We start from the raw sequence: 14,337 nt of genomic DNA, 5'->3' as shown, positions 1-14,337 counted from the left end.
TAGGACTCCTGAAAAGTACTGCTTTCTGTCTTATTATGCAGGTCTTAGAGTACCTGGCAGTGAGGGAGATACTTACCTCAGAGCACATTAATGGAGGCCCTCCATGTCCTGGAATGGAGAGGTTAGAAAGCGTTATAATAATCATATATTGTAGTCACGTACTATTTTGTTTCTTCTTTTTCCCTAATTAAAAGGAAGAGATTAAAAGGGACTCTTCCCCATTCATTGCTATTTATTGTATTGATTTATTTAAACATATCCCAATGTTGTAGTATTTTGTTAATTTCTCGTGGAAGAGCTCTCAAACTTGGGTGTAACTTAAAAACATACCATAATTGATTTCAGAAAATAACTACAGCTAGATGCAGGCAGGGGAGCACCACATGCAAAAAAAGACTTGAGCATCATGACTTTCAATTTAAGGAGAGGATTCAAATGGAACCTTTAGTCCATCCGCACAGTAAAACCAGCAGTGCTAGTGTAAAAGCTTCTTTGTTGCAACAATTCTGAAGGTTTCAGGATGTGCCACCAGTCTCGTCACAACATCTCATGTCATGCAAGAACCAAGTTCTTTTATTATCTATCACCCACCACAAAAGGAATGGACCAAAAAAGCTTAGAAGCTCCACCTAAAATGGTTTTCCACAGACCCACCTTAATGAGAGGGCACCTCCTGGGAGTTCTAGCATCACCTACTTTCTCCATGCTTGGAACAATTTTTTTTTTTTCTCTAGACACTTCCTTTTCATATTAATATCCAATGACAAAGAATAATAATAATAATAATAATAACAGCAGCCGCAGCAGCAGTAGTAACAATACATCCAAGAACAACAAACCAAACCTTAAGAGACATGATTGATATTCAACCCTGAAACTGCTTTTGAGACATGAAGGACACAGTGGAAGCTTCTCAACTCCTCTTCCTTGTCTCTCCAGAGAGTATAAAGTTCTCTGGGGAAAAAAATCTGAAATTGCCTTGTAGCATTATTTGTTCCTCTCACTCTAAACCCGTGAATCAAGTTGGAGGGTTTAAGTTTGGACTTTTGGAATTTAAAAGCTGAATTAGGAAAGAAAAAAATAGAATAAATGAAAACGAGGTTTAGGAAAGATCTTGAAATAGTTTTTTTTTAATTAATTAATTAATTTTGTTTTGTTTTGCTTTGCTTTAATTTGTTTTGTTTTTTTTTTTTTTTTTGAGGATTTCATGTCCTAGGTTGTAATTCCTCTCTTAATATATTTCTTTATGATAAAGAAAAAATATAATGTAGTGAGGGAAAATAGTGGATATACACTTGGAGATTTGCCAAAGGGTTGGAAGAAATCCACCTTCTTGTCTTTAATTTACATGCAAAGAAATAGTTTAAAAAGCTGAATTGTATTCTTCAAATTCATCATTTAAAACTGAACTATGAAAGCTGCTGTCCTTCATTCATACCTTGGAAGACCAAGAAAGAAGAAACTAAGGCTTGTTGGAGATGAAAAATTGGTTTTTTGTAAAATACAATAGTAAAAGTAGATAAAAGAATTTAAGTATGCAGAGGCCATCTTAACCAAAATATTGGACGTTTATTGATTATCCGACTCTCAACCTTCCAAACTCTAGGAAAGCTGAACAATTATTATGCTTACAGCAGATTAATATTTTATCATTTGTGTAAAGGCTATCAGAAGTTTGGCCAGCTTTGATGTAAAAAATTGATGTTGAACAGGCCCTGGATGAGCAAAGGAGTTGTTCAGTTCAGCTTGGAATTTAGATTGGTTAGAGTTTGGGTTTTGATAGTTAATTTCAGGCTCAGATTTAAGGTTTATAGCGTGAATAGGAAAAAGGATAAATTTGAAAGAATTAATTGTTAGCTTGTTATAATGAACTAGATTAATGAGATCAGATATCGAGGCCAGGTTCAGTGAGTAGCAAAAGATTGTTCGCATGTCCTTATGCAGAAAAGTATTGCTTGCATATTCCTTTCTTTGACCCCTTGTAAATTCAATCAATGGCAAATACTTGAGACTGGAAACTAGTTTCTTGAAATCATGTATGATGTTATCCAAGTTTAGAGTATGCCAAGAATCTTGATGGCAAGGTCTATAGTAATGCAGAACATAGTTTTCCTTCTGTTAGTTGATGATAGTAGTGTTAATGGGCAAAATTGGTGTTTATACTATTGGGAAACTTCAACATGAGATGATTTGATGAGAAGATGCTTTGCGGGGTAGTGTTTTATTTATTAATTTATTCCTGGAAGAATCCAGGTTGGGTTCTTTTTAATCTTAATGTGCGTAGATCTTGAAACTAGGCTCTTTTAGAAAGTTGCATAATCACTCGTTGCAGTGATGAAGCCACATATTGGTGTGTGGGGCCATTGCCTTCACTGCGAATATCTTACAATCTTATAGTTTATTTATTTTGTTAAGGTGGGTCGAAACCTTTTTTATGTAATACATCGAATCACTCATAGTAATTTTTTACATAATTTTAAATCTATTCAGCGAATGGCCTTACTCAAAATTATATGTAATATTCATCAATTTTTAGTATATTTAAACTGTTTGAAAGAGCAATTTGTTGGTCATGGGTACTAAAATAGACGTTGTTAATAGCATTAATAATGGATACATAATTTCAAAGCATGAAAAATATGTCAAAAAAATTTGTTGAGATTATTTGTTTTAGAATGATTTCAGTGAAAATAATTTCAAATCAATTTATCTTTTTATTTTAGTGAATAAATTGATGCTTGTATTAGTGTATTATGCTTTTAGACATTTTACATGAAGGGAAAAACCCAACACTATTATCCACTAGTACTAGTGAACCTATTTTCTCCACTCTCTTCTTTCTTTCATATATTGTGTCATCAATCTTTTTCCTGAAAAAATCTTGGCATACAAGCTTTATTAATCTTAGCGATCACAAACTTCACTTAAACAAATATTTTCCACTTTATTAATTGATGCTTTAATTCCTTTCCACACCCTTTTAACTTTGAAATTTCCAGTCCTTTTCACCAAAAATAAGGATTTGGAAAGGAGGAGAGAGAGTAAATGATAACTTTGTTTATCATTTTTTTAAAATTCTGCTATCCAGATTCTCTCACAGACATTTTCTTTTGCTTTTAATGCTGGAGCGTCGAAGTGACTGTTGATTGGTGATTTAATCTCATGGATGAATGCTTTAGTATTTCCTTTATTTTTTGTTTTTATTTAACCCTCCCTACTCTTCCTTCCATCCCTTGTACGTCTTTGTCATTAAGTTTTAATACATACTTAGTGTTGTGCTGATTAAGGGGATCAAGTGATAACCGATAATGGCTATAACTCTTGATTTTAAGCCAGTCTGAATTGATGATTGTTAACCATGTGCCATGCTAATTGGAGATATAACTTCCTTCCCATTTTTTTCAAAAATAAAATTAAAAAAAATGTATTAATTTGCTGTCCTGAATTTGCGGTTCTTATTTTTTTACTTTAAATTGACTCTTGATATATGAATTCTCTGCAGCTTTAGGGAGTCGATATTGGCATTGACAGAGCACGCTGACAAACAGGTACGTTCTCCAAATTCTCTCATATAGCCTGTTTAGAATGTTTTTTAATGCACCTTAAGCCAAGTGTTTACTGTGCAATAGATAAAAATCTTTTTGATCGTGATTGTTTACGGAGAAAGTTTATCATATGGTGGTCTATAAGAAGCCCTTGGAGTTACTTTAAAGGGCTTGAAAGTTGGCATGCAACATGAATTTATTCATTATTTCTACTCATAACTTGTAGAGACAAATATTCTTGCATTGTAAAAAATTTTAGTTTGTATTGCTTGTAAGGAAAAGAAATAACGAAACATAAGATAAATTTTCTCCATAAACATTGCCCTATTGAATTAATTTTGATGGAGCAAAAATGATATGGCAACCCACCCAACGAATGAATTTTCACTATCCATAAAAAAATTGATGAATGAAATTTCTCTCCTCCTTTCTGATCTCAACGACTATTCTACATGTGAAAAAGTGTGCATCTCTTTGAGAGCTTATGCATGCGTCTCATGGTATTCATACCTATGTTGTGCAAGTTCACGTTCCTTAGTACATGTGTTCCGTCATGGGGGGAAAACTCTTTTCACATCATAAGCATTACACTCATCTCTTTGAATGAGAATAAGATGAGTTGCATCTGTGATTACATCTCCTTGAAGTAAAACCAATACCTATGTTGTGCAAGTTAAGTTCCTTAGCACATGTGTTCCGTCATGGGTGGAAAACTCTTTTCACATCATAAGCGTTACACACATCTCTTTGAATGAGAATATAGAATGAGTTGCATTTTAATTACATCTCCTTGAAGTAAAATCAATACCCTCTTAAAAGTCCATGTATAAATGAAAAGAATCAAAATATGCTCAACAATTCATGAACCATGCAATGAAATTATTATAACGGAATTATTTGGTTAACTAATCTATTCAATAATATTATAGAAACCAAGAAAATGCCAAAAGAATGGAGGAAAAGTGCGTCAGTACCTCTATATCAATACAAAAGCGACATTCAAAACTATAGTAACTATTGTGGAATTAAGATTATGAATCGTACGATGAAATTATGAGAAAGGGCAATTGAACATAGAATAAAATTTGAAATGAAGATTTCAGAAAATTAATTTGGTTTTATTCGTGGGAGATCAACAGTAGGAGCTGTTTATCTTTTAAGAAGTTTAATGGAAAAGTTTAGGGAAAAAGGACTTGCATATAGTTTTTATTGATCTAGAGGAAGCTTATGATAGAGTACCTTGGGAAATGCTTTGGTGGGTATTAAAAAATAAGGGAGTTTGCAGTAGATATATGGAGGTCATTTAGGATATGTATGATATAGTAATGTCTAGCATTAGGACCATAGGAGGAGAGTCTAGAGAGTTTCCAATCCCAATAGGTGTGCATCGAGGTTCCACTTTGAGTCCTCATCTTTTTACTTTAGTAATTGACGAAATTACTAGGAATATCCAAAGTGAGATACCTTGGTGTATGTTGTTTGCATATGATATTTTGTTGATTGATGATAGTAGGAGCGGAGTGGAATGTATGGTAGAACCTTGGAAAGTCATAGTAGAGTCTAAATAGTTTAAGATAAGTAGGAATAAGACAGAAAATATGAAATGTCATTTCAGTAATGCTAGGAGTAGCAACAAGGAGAATATTAAACTAGATAATCAAGAGATTAATAGGACTGATAGATTTAGATGTCTTGGATCTATAATGCAAGGTGAAGGGGAAATTGAAGAAGATGTAGTACATAGAATTAAGACATGTTGGGTAAAATGGAGGAATGTATCCAGTGTGTTGTGTGATCGTAGAATACCCGTAAAATTGAAAGGAAAGTTTTATAAGATGGCTATAAAGCCAGCTATGCTTTATGGTTCAGAATGTTGGACAACTAAGAAACAATATATACAAAGAATAAAAGTTGGTGAGATGCGTATGCTAAGGTGGATGAGTGGTTTAACATTAAAAAAATAAAGTAAGAAATGAACATATATGCAAAAATGTAGGCATTGCACCGGTTGAAAGCAAGATAAGGGAGGAGCGACTTAGATGGTTTGGGAATTTAAAACACAGGCCTAGTAGAGCACTTGTGAGGAGGAGGGAGTGAGTTATGTTTTTTGGCAGGCGTAAAGATAGGCCTAAAATTACTTGGAATGAGGTAGTGAGGAAGGATTTGATATCCCTTAATCTAATAGAGGAAAATGCTCTAGATCGGGTGAATTGGTGGAAAATGATTCATGTAGCCGACCCCACCTAATGGGACTTGAGGCTTCTTGTTGTTTTTGTTGTTGTATGTTCAACAGTTCATGACAATTTGCTTGGGCATCATTGGCACTGTTGGGTTGCTGCTCCATCTTAAAGCTTAAGCTGTTAGATGATGAATCAACAATGTAAAGCCTTGATAATCCACAGCACGTACAGCCTGATTGCATGCCATTAGACAAACAATCGATGAATAAACAGCTTAAATATGATAAGTTTTAACAACTATACTATAAACATGGGCAGCCTCTTGCCCCCTCTCCCTACACGTTGCTAAATTTCTCCATCGCTATGGCTGCTTAGACCATGGGGGGACGGCTTCTCAAATGATCATTCCAAACTGAAGGAAAATGTTTGATCTGAGATTGGATACAGTGCATAAGGGCGAGTTCTTATTTGTGCTTGAGGGTAAGATTATTATTGGTGAAGCGGTTCTTGGAGGGCATGTCTTGGTGTTCAGAATGTTGGGAAGGGGATATTGAAGCATGCATATTGGTAGTGTCATGAATTGGTTGGTGATTTGATCAATGAAGATGGGGAAGTTCTTGGAGTTAAGAGTTGGGATGGAAAGGTAAGAGCCTGTTCAGTTGTGGTAAACAATCTTCATTTTCAGTTTTAGTTTCCAAAGAATTACAAAAAATCTAGCTTATTTTTCAGTTTTGCAAATTTGTACTAAAAATGGAAAACAGTAAAAAAGTATTGGCACTATTCACTTGTGGAAAATAGTTTTATTGTCCATTTCTAATTAATCAATTACAAAATACCACCTTGTTATCCAATTTTTTCTAAAATTGTGTAGGCAAGTTGGAAAAGACCCTTTGATTGTTTCCTTTTTCTTTCTTTTTTTTTTTAAATTTCTTATATGATTTTTGGAAAATTGGAAAACAATATGTGAGTTGAAAATCTAAAAGCAAAAAGAGAAAAAACCGTTTCCTGCAACTAAACAGATCCTTCATGGAAGCAATATATGATCTGAAGTTGTATTTTCTCCTCATTTTTAGCATAAAACTGATGTAGACAAGGAATTAAAGGTGATTGTGTGAAAATAAAGCAGTAAAAAAATGTTGTTTTTTGGGGATTTAAACTAGTTGGGTCTGTCAGGATATGACAGATCTAGAATGGTGTGAATCGATAGATTTAGATCGATTCGTTAAATTCACATGGTAAATTGATAGATTCAGCAACAATTCAGTTTTTTTTTAGATTTTCTAGTAAGACTCAAATCGATTTGGTGTGGAATTGATACTGTTAGATTACCATAAAATATGAATCATATGAATCAAATTGCGAATTGTAAGATGATACTCATGTTTGCTGTGTTTTTAGATAAGAATTATCATGAAGTTCCACCCACATACATAAATTTCTAATATATATTTTACATTGTAAGCAGAATCTTATGATCCTCAATCTGATCCCGCAGACCCCTTCAATGATCCAACGTAGGATCATGATTCTAACAACCTTGAATAATATTACACTATATTTAGGCCAGCTCTTGGGTTGTCATACATCAGATCCAGTATGTAAAATGGGCAGGATTCAGTTAGCTCATCAATTGTAGGCTCAAAGCACATGCAGGCCATTGCTTCTACTGGTATTTAGGCCCACAATGTCTCTAAGTCCATGACTCGGGTTTGGGTTCAATGCTGGCTCTTCTAAAACTAAAGAATCTATTGATTGAAAAGATCATGTCTTCTTTGCTTCCCAATGCTTGTCGACTTTTGAAAGACCCAGTGATGTAGTAGCAGCATAAACAAACTGCAGCCAAAAGAGAAATTGGGAGAGAGAGGAGAAAAGGGTAATGAACAGCCGTTCTGTTACAGGAGAGCAATAAAGGTACTGCCCAGGGGAGAAGAGGACAGGAGAGTAAGAAGATACATATGGTTCAATTTCAAAACAATAACCAACCCTTACATGGCTTTCACACCTTATTTATAAGAAACCTTAAATTACAAGATTTGCACATTAACCCTAAAGACTCATGAACATGGTTTTAAATCGCGGTAGCAGGTAGTGTAACGTAACAGTAACAGGTGTAAAAGGAAGCAGGAGTAGCAGATGTTACATAATGGAAAGCGGGAGTAACGGCCGTGAATTTTTTTGAAGCACGCACAACCCTGTGCATATTAGTGTACTTGCATATTTAAAGCTTTTAGCCTTTCTTAGAAAGAGTTTTAGTGTATTTTAGATCCTTTAGTTCGAGCAACTAAGTTATTTGGTAAGGGCAACAAGTTTACATTTGTTTTAAACCACCATTGATAGAAAAATTACATGTGCACATATTTATACTTCTCATTGCTCTTATATGTGATAAATTCTTATGTGTGCTAAATTAATTAATAAAACAAAATACATTATACACTCCATTAATCTATTCGGCACATAAGGACATAGGAATAATACAAATATAAAATAGCTAGAAAAGAAAGGGGGTTGAAGTTAAAAAATATAGAACATAAATATCACATTACTAATGTTATCAAAGTAATTTTTTTGGTGTAGCAGTCTTGTAGCGGTTACATAACAGTCATAGTAGCCTTTACGTAACAGTCGCAGTCCGTAATAGCCGCTAAAACCGTGATTTTTCTTCCCATCGATTTTGCGGTGTGTGACGGTGTCAGTAACCCAAAAAAGTCGCGGCCGTTATTTAAAACCATGCTCATGAAATTACAAATAAACCCCTAAAACACCCACCATACACACAAACCTACTACAACTAAACTAGACACATTTGGGTCCTTAGCCTTCCCTAGTGCTGCTTCAAATTGAAGGGATGGAATGAAATCTCCTCTGTAGTCTCAGAACTTGAAAGGTAGGTGATCCCTACCTAACCTGAAATCGAATTCCAAGGCTTTAGTGACAAAGCATGTACCCTTGTCCAATACATGCCAAGTGAAAAACCAAGAGACCCTATCTCTTGGAGTTGCCTCGATTTTGGTTCCCTTGGAGGTTGAATGTTGTTGCTTCCATTGTGGTAACATCATCAGCCTCACTTGAGTGAAGGCATGCGATTCTTTGCACTCATCAGCAAGACTGCATGGGACAGAAGATCCCAAAGATCCTTTTTTTTGTTTGAAAATTTGGGACCACACCCCCTTATGCCAAAGGTCTATGCTGGCTTCATGGATCTAGGGGTAGGCCTCAATTTGAGTCCCTTTAATAAAGGTTAGGTGAATTTCTTTTTGGATTCTCCCTCTCTCACCTCCGTTCTCCCTGACCCCAGGGCAGCCCAACTCGTGCCTCATAACTTGAGGCCCAACCAGTGCCTAAAAGTCTAAGGTCTGTTTTGGGACCCCTGCTCCTCTATAGGCTCATCTCAAGCAGGCCGAGAAGACTCATTGGCAATCCAACCTGGTTGAAGTCCCTAGAGGAGGAAGAGTGCTTGGCTTTAACTCCAGCCCTTTTTACATGTTCAGATGATATGTAGAACTTACATGCCCTCCTTCTAGTATAGAAAATGTTAAAGAGATGGATGTTACCATTTCCTGTTTCAAGGAGCAGGTTTCTGACTGGGTTCTGTGCAAAATGAAGTTGACTAGTGAGGCATTTGGAGTATGCTTTGGAGGTTTTGAAATTGGGGCAATGTGTTTATTTTTGGCGAAATACAAAAGAGAAGAGGGGAAGGAAAATTCTTAAATAAAGAACCTCAGGGCAACAGTTGGAAGAAGGGTGCAGATAGGGAAACTCAAGCGATAGGAGTTTTCAGTTAATTATGACAAGAATGGAAGGACTTGTATTTGGGGGATGTTGTAGCAGCTAGGATGCAGAGGTGCATCTATGTTGAGAAAATTGTTATCGTGGAGTGTGAGGAGCCCGAGTATAAAGGTCTTTGTAAAAATCACAATTGCCTTCTGGACTTTTTTCTCTCATTTAGGGGTCTAAGGCAAGGGGATCCCCTATGCCCCTTATTTTTTATTTTGTCTATAGAAGTGTTGAGCCTTTTGATAAATAAAGCTACCGGAGGAGGCCTCCTTAAATGGCTTAGTATTGGAAAGAATGATTGAGAGTTAGAAGTGTTCTGTCTTGCAGATGAGACCATCATTTTTGTGAAAGAAAAACTAGGGATCTCAATCTCCTTCTTTGTGCCAAATTAAAGATAAAGGAGTTTGGGACCCTATCCTTGAAAGATTTGAGAGAACTTTCTGGTTGGAAAAGGAATCACCTCTCAAAAGGTGGTTAACCTCATCAAAAGCACTCCCAGTCTATTTTATGTTCCCTATCCCTAGTTTAGCTGCTAAGAGGTTGGAAGGAATTTAATGTATATTCATTTAGGGAAGCATGGATGAGGAATTTAAATATTATCTTGTTAAATTGGGGTTGGTTGGTTGGGGGGGGGGGGGGGGGGAGGGGCGTTAAACTAACTATACAGGAAAGGAGGGTTAGGATTTAAATCTTTTTCTACTTTCAATAAGGCCCTCCTTGGGAAATGGTTATAGAGATTCATGCAGGAGAAAAATCATTTATGGAGAGAAGCCATCTCCTCTACACCAAAATTGTTGGGCCTCCAAGGAGCTGAGCTGAGCTTATGGTGTTGGTGTTTGGAAATTCATCCGGAGAGGATGGGATATTATTTTCCTCTCATTGATTTCCGAGTGGGAGACGGGGAGAATGTTTTCTTTTGGCACAATACTTGGAGTGGCAAGTCTCCACTTAGCATAAAATACCCTTCCATCTTCAGGTTATCTTGTGATGAGGAAGCCCTTATTAGGAAGCACCTCAAGCTCATAGATCATGAGACTTCCTGAAGCTTTCCCCTGGGTAGGAATGTCTTCGATTGGGAAATGACTATCTTTAAGAATTTTATGATAGCTATATGAAATCTAGTGCTGGGAAAGCTATCAATGAGCCCAAATGGACCCTGGACAAAAATGGTAATATCCTATTTTAAATATCTCACTTTTCCATCAGAAACCAGCTGCATTTTCCCCTAGAAGCCCACCTGGAGAACTGCAGCCCTCACAAAGGTTGCTTTCTTCATGTGGTGGGCAACTCTTGGAAGGATTCTTACCATTGATTACCTCCAAAAAAGGGGCCTGCCTCGTGTTAATAGGTGCTAATGTGTGGAATACGTTGAATCAATTGAGCATAACCCCTCTTGCATTGCTCTTGGGCTAGAATTTCTCAGAACCTGGCTATTTCTCTAATAAAGCAGGGTTACTGCCAGAACAGTGGAGAGTGAGCTAAGGTATCCACATTTGCAAGGCAAAGAGGTATCCCTCATTCCCTCATTCCCATTGAAGTGAAATTGCCCCTTCCTTTGTATCCTCTACTTCTCTTCTTCTTCCCCTATCCTCGATTTCTTTCATCTTCTCCTCTGGGCAGTACCTCTTACTGCAGTTCTACATCAACCTTTATGGCTTTTACTGCTTCAATATGCCATTGTGCTGCTAAATTTTATATAGGACTAATTTATGTTGTCCTTAGCAAATTGGCATGAGCCGGATAAATCCTTAATAATGAATCAATATCAATATAGAAGATACTAGTCGGGTAGCTTTTGTATTGGCTGACGCATTGGAAGTTGTATCATGATTCGTGAACTCTGTATGCATCGTCATACCATTCTAACATTGCACAGAATGTATGAGCTAAATCTGTATCCTTCACTATGATAGATGAAATGAGATAGCGGCAAAGAGTCACTGTTTGACCTGATGGCATGGCTAGGAAAACTAAGGAGATAGAGTGGTGTCATGGAGGGAGGGACATTGTTTAACAAAAATTGACACAGTACTTTCTGTGTTGATAATTTTATAATTTGTTCTCACCATGACATGTTTTTCCAAACACTGTCTATTGCATGGTTCAGCAAAAAGTGGACGTTGTTATAATTTTACAATTTATTAGTGCAAGGGACTAGCAAATTAGGTTACTCTATTTAGGAAAATTTTGAAACATCTGGTGAATCAGTACAGGAGTTGAAAACTGCGTTAGAGGGGTGAAATTTGTCGCAACTAAGTAATCTCTCTCTCTCTCTCTCTCTCTCTCTCACACACACACACACACACACACGCACATATGGTGAGCTTTGTCGCTTGGTTACATACGTGATCTGTTTCCCAAGGTTTTTGTGTATTATCTGAAGTTGACTTTCCAAATGTAATGATCTCCTCTCTTATTTGAGCACATCTTCCTTTAAAGGATGTGTATAGGCTTATGTATTGTAGGAAGTATTAATGATAGTCATTTTCTTTCTTATATGGGGAAATATGAATCCATAATATTATTTTTGTTAATGTATTATTTCCCCTCATCACTATCTTCAATGCTGTTAACTGTGCTTGATTTTTTTGATTATTTATCACCATGTCCTTTGGATCATTGGTACAAGTATATATCACTATTGAATGTCTTCATCTTGTAGAACTTAACAGCATTGGACATTGGACTTCTTGCGAGTTGGTTCATCCTTGCTTCATTGATTTCTTAATTCTGATGCATAAATGATTGATTGAATGGACGTGCCAAAAGATTTCAGTTAAATTGACACTCTGTGCATGCAGGTTCATCAAATTGCCCGAAGCTTCCGAGATAGGTGGATTCCTTGGAACTTGAGAAAAGTTGGTTGCATGGACAAAGATGATTGCAGGATGGAGCTTCATAAGGGTTTAAACTGCAATAAGAATTCAGCATCAGATAATTATTGGCGTGACCAGGCTGTAAGACCTACAGAAGCCATAGATTGTGTGAAGCAGTCATCACTAACAGCAGCTACAGTTGTAGCTGGTAATCAGGAGGGGGTTTCTGCACCTTGTGTTGGGAATTGCCCAACGAATGGGACAAAAACTCGGAAGCGTAAAAGCCGATGGGATCAGCCAGAAGAGTCAAATTCATACTCAAGTTCTCAGCACAAGGAGCAGAAAATTGAGCCTAGTTTGCCACATAAGTTGGTGTCAGATAATCAACCTGATATGCTTGAATCAAATTTACAATCTGAGTCTCTTGGCAGTCGTTCTATGCAAGATGATGCTAGTAGGGTAGATAATGGAGGTAGGAGCTTCAATGATGATTTTCCTCCTGGGTTTTCTTCTCCACTAAACAGACCAGTGGATCCATATAAAGCCTCTTCAGCTGCCACTAGTCTGCCTTCACAGAATGTTAGAGATTCAAAGTGTTCTTTTGAAGTTGCCACTGGGCAGTCCCCACACAGATTCAATTCTCGTTTGCCTGTCTCATATGGAATTCCATTGTCTACCATGCAGCAGTTTGGAACTCCTTTTGCAGAAACTGTTGAGAGTTGGGTCAATGCTCCAGGCATTCCTTTCCATCCTTTCCCGCCATTACCCCCAGTGCCCCGTAATAGGAGAGACACTCCACCACTTTGTACTGTTGAACCAATGGCAAATTGTTCTTCCGAAGAAGTACGGGGCCAGCAGGGTCTTACGACAAACCATGCTGATCAAAGCACTCCAAGCACGTCCAGTTCAAGCCCACCAGGCGTAGATGTCGATGGGAATTGCCGACGTGCATGTAAACGAGTTAGGAACTCCTCATTTGATTTGGGAAGGAGGTATTTCAGACAGCGAAAGTTGAATAATTCTAAATTAGGTCCCCGTTGGCCTAGGAAAAGGAATGGTTGGGGATTTATGGGAAACAACTCAATGAATGAAATGTGCAACATTGCCATGGGAAATGCTGCAGGTGATCACAGAAGTGTGTATTCTTCAGAGGATGTAAGCAATAGAATAGAGAATGGCAGTAATATTTTTTATTTGCACCAACAGCAACAAACTCAGCATTGATTTATAGGAAAAACTGAAAGGAGCCAATAGATTTTCATCTATACTCCCTTTAAATGTACTCTCAATTCTTTGTTACCTGGGATTTAATTTTAGTGGAAATCACATTCGATTTCAGAATTCCAGTCCTTTTGTTCTAATAGTTATAGATGATGGCAAAAAGTTAATCCGGTGTCCAATGTGCTCACTTGGATATATTGATCCATTCATCCAGATCTAAAGAGGCAGGTATTCTTGTTTATTTTATTGTTTCAACTAAGGAGAATTTAAAAGGCTCACAAATATCTCAGGATTATATAAGTTCAAAAAACGTTTTGAAAATCTTTTTTGGTGCACTCATTGTATTATTTGCATCTTTTTCTCTTTTTCCCAATCAGATGCTGAAAGATTTACGAGTTGTTGTCTCATGGTATTGGAAAAATGACTTTGTTGGGTTTCAGAAACACGGCCTTTTTATTCCATTATTGTCAAATACCATGCTAGTTGCACTTTGGGTATGCAATGGACCTTGGAGCCAGAGTACTACTATTTTCTGAGACATGCGTGCACACACCATACAGAGGTAGAGATGGTAAACAAATGTCGACATTTCATTGGGAGGGTAAAAGAAATCGATCTTTCTGGATTACTAATGTGCTTCTAAGGGAGTGGCTCTTCGTCAGTTTAATGCAGGGATTCACTATTAGGGAATGACGGCCTTACTCCTAAGCTTATGATAGTGATTGAGTTCATATTGGGCTAGAAAGGGAGAAGGTTTTGTTTCTTGCCCACCAGGCTTTTTGGGCAAGGGCCTGCTTA

General features: G+C 36.9%; 1 protein-coding gene across 4 annotated transcripts in view; it reads left to right on the top strand.

Annotated features, from left to right (window-relative positions):
* The window catches only part of LOC131161947 (histone-lysine N-methyltransferase ASHH2), a 53,390-nt gene extending 39,726 nt beyond the window's left edge, over nt 1-13,664 (top strand). For all 4 annotated transcript variants that reach the window (XM_058117994.1, XM_058117993.1, XM_058117997.1 and 1 more), the window contains exons 17-19: nt 42-121; nt 3,503-3,548; nt 12,304-13,664. In XM_058117994.1, the coding sequence (XP_057973977.1) occupies nt 42-121; nt 3,503-3,548; nt 12,304-13,542 (1,365 nt within the window). In that variant the 3' untranslated portion in view covers nt 13,543-13,664. The remainder of the gene's footprint in view (nt 1-41; nt 122-3,502; nt 3,549-12,303) is intronic.
* The last annotated feature ends 673 nt before the right edge of the window (nt 13,665-14,337 follow it).

Source organism: Malania oleifera, chromosome 8 (genome assembly GCF_029873635.1).
Source record: "Malania oleifera isolate guangnan ecotype guangnan chromosome 8, ASM2987363v1, whole genome shotgun sequence".
NCBI classification, from domain to species: domain Eukaryota; kingdom Viridiplantae; phylum Streptophyta; class Magnoliopsida; order Santalales; family Ximeniaceae; genus Malania; species Malania oleifera.
Note: the sequence above shows the minus strand (reverse complement) of the source record. Positions and strands in the feature narration are given on the sequence as shown.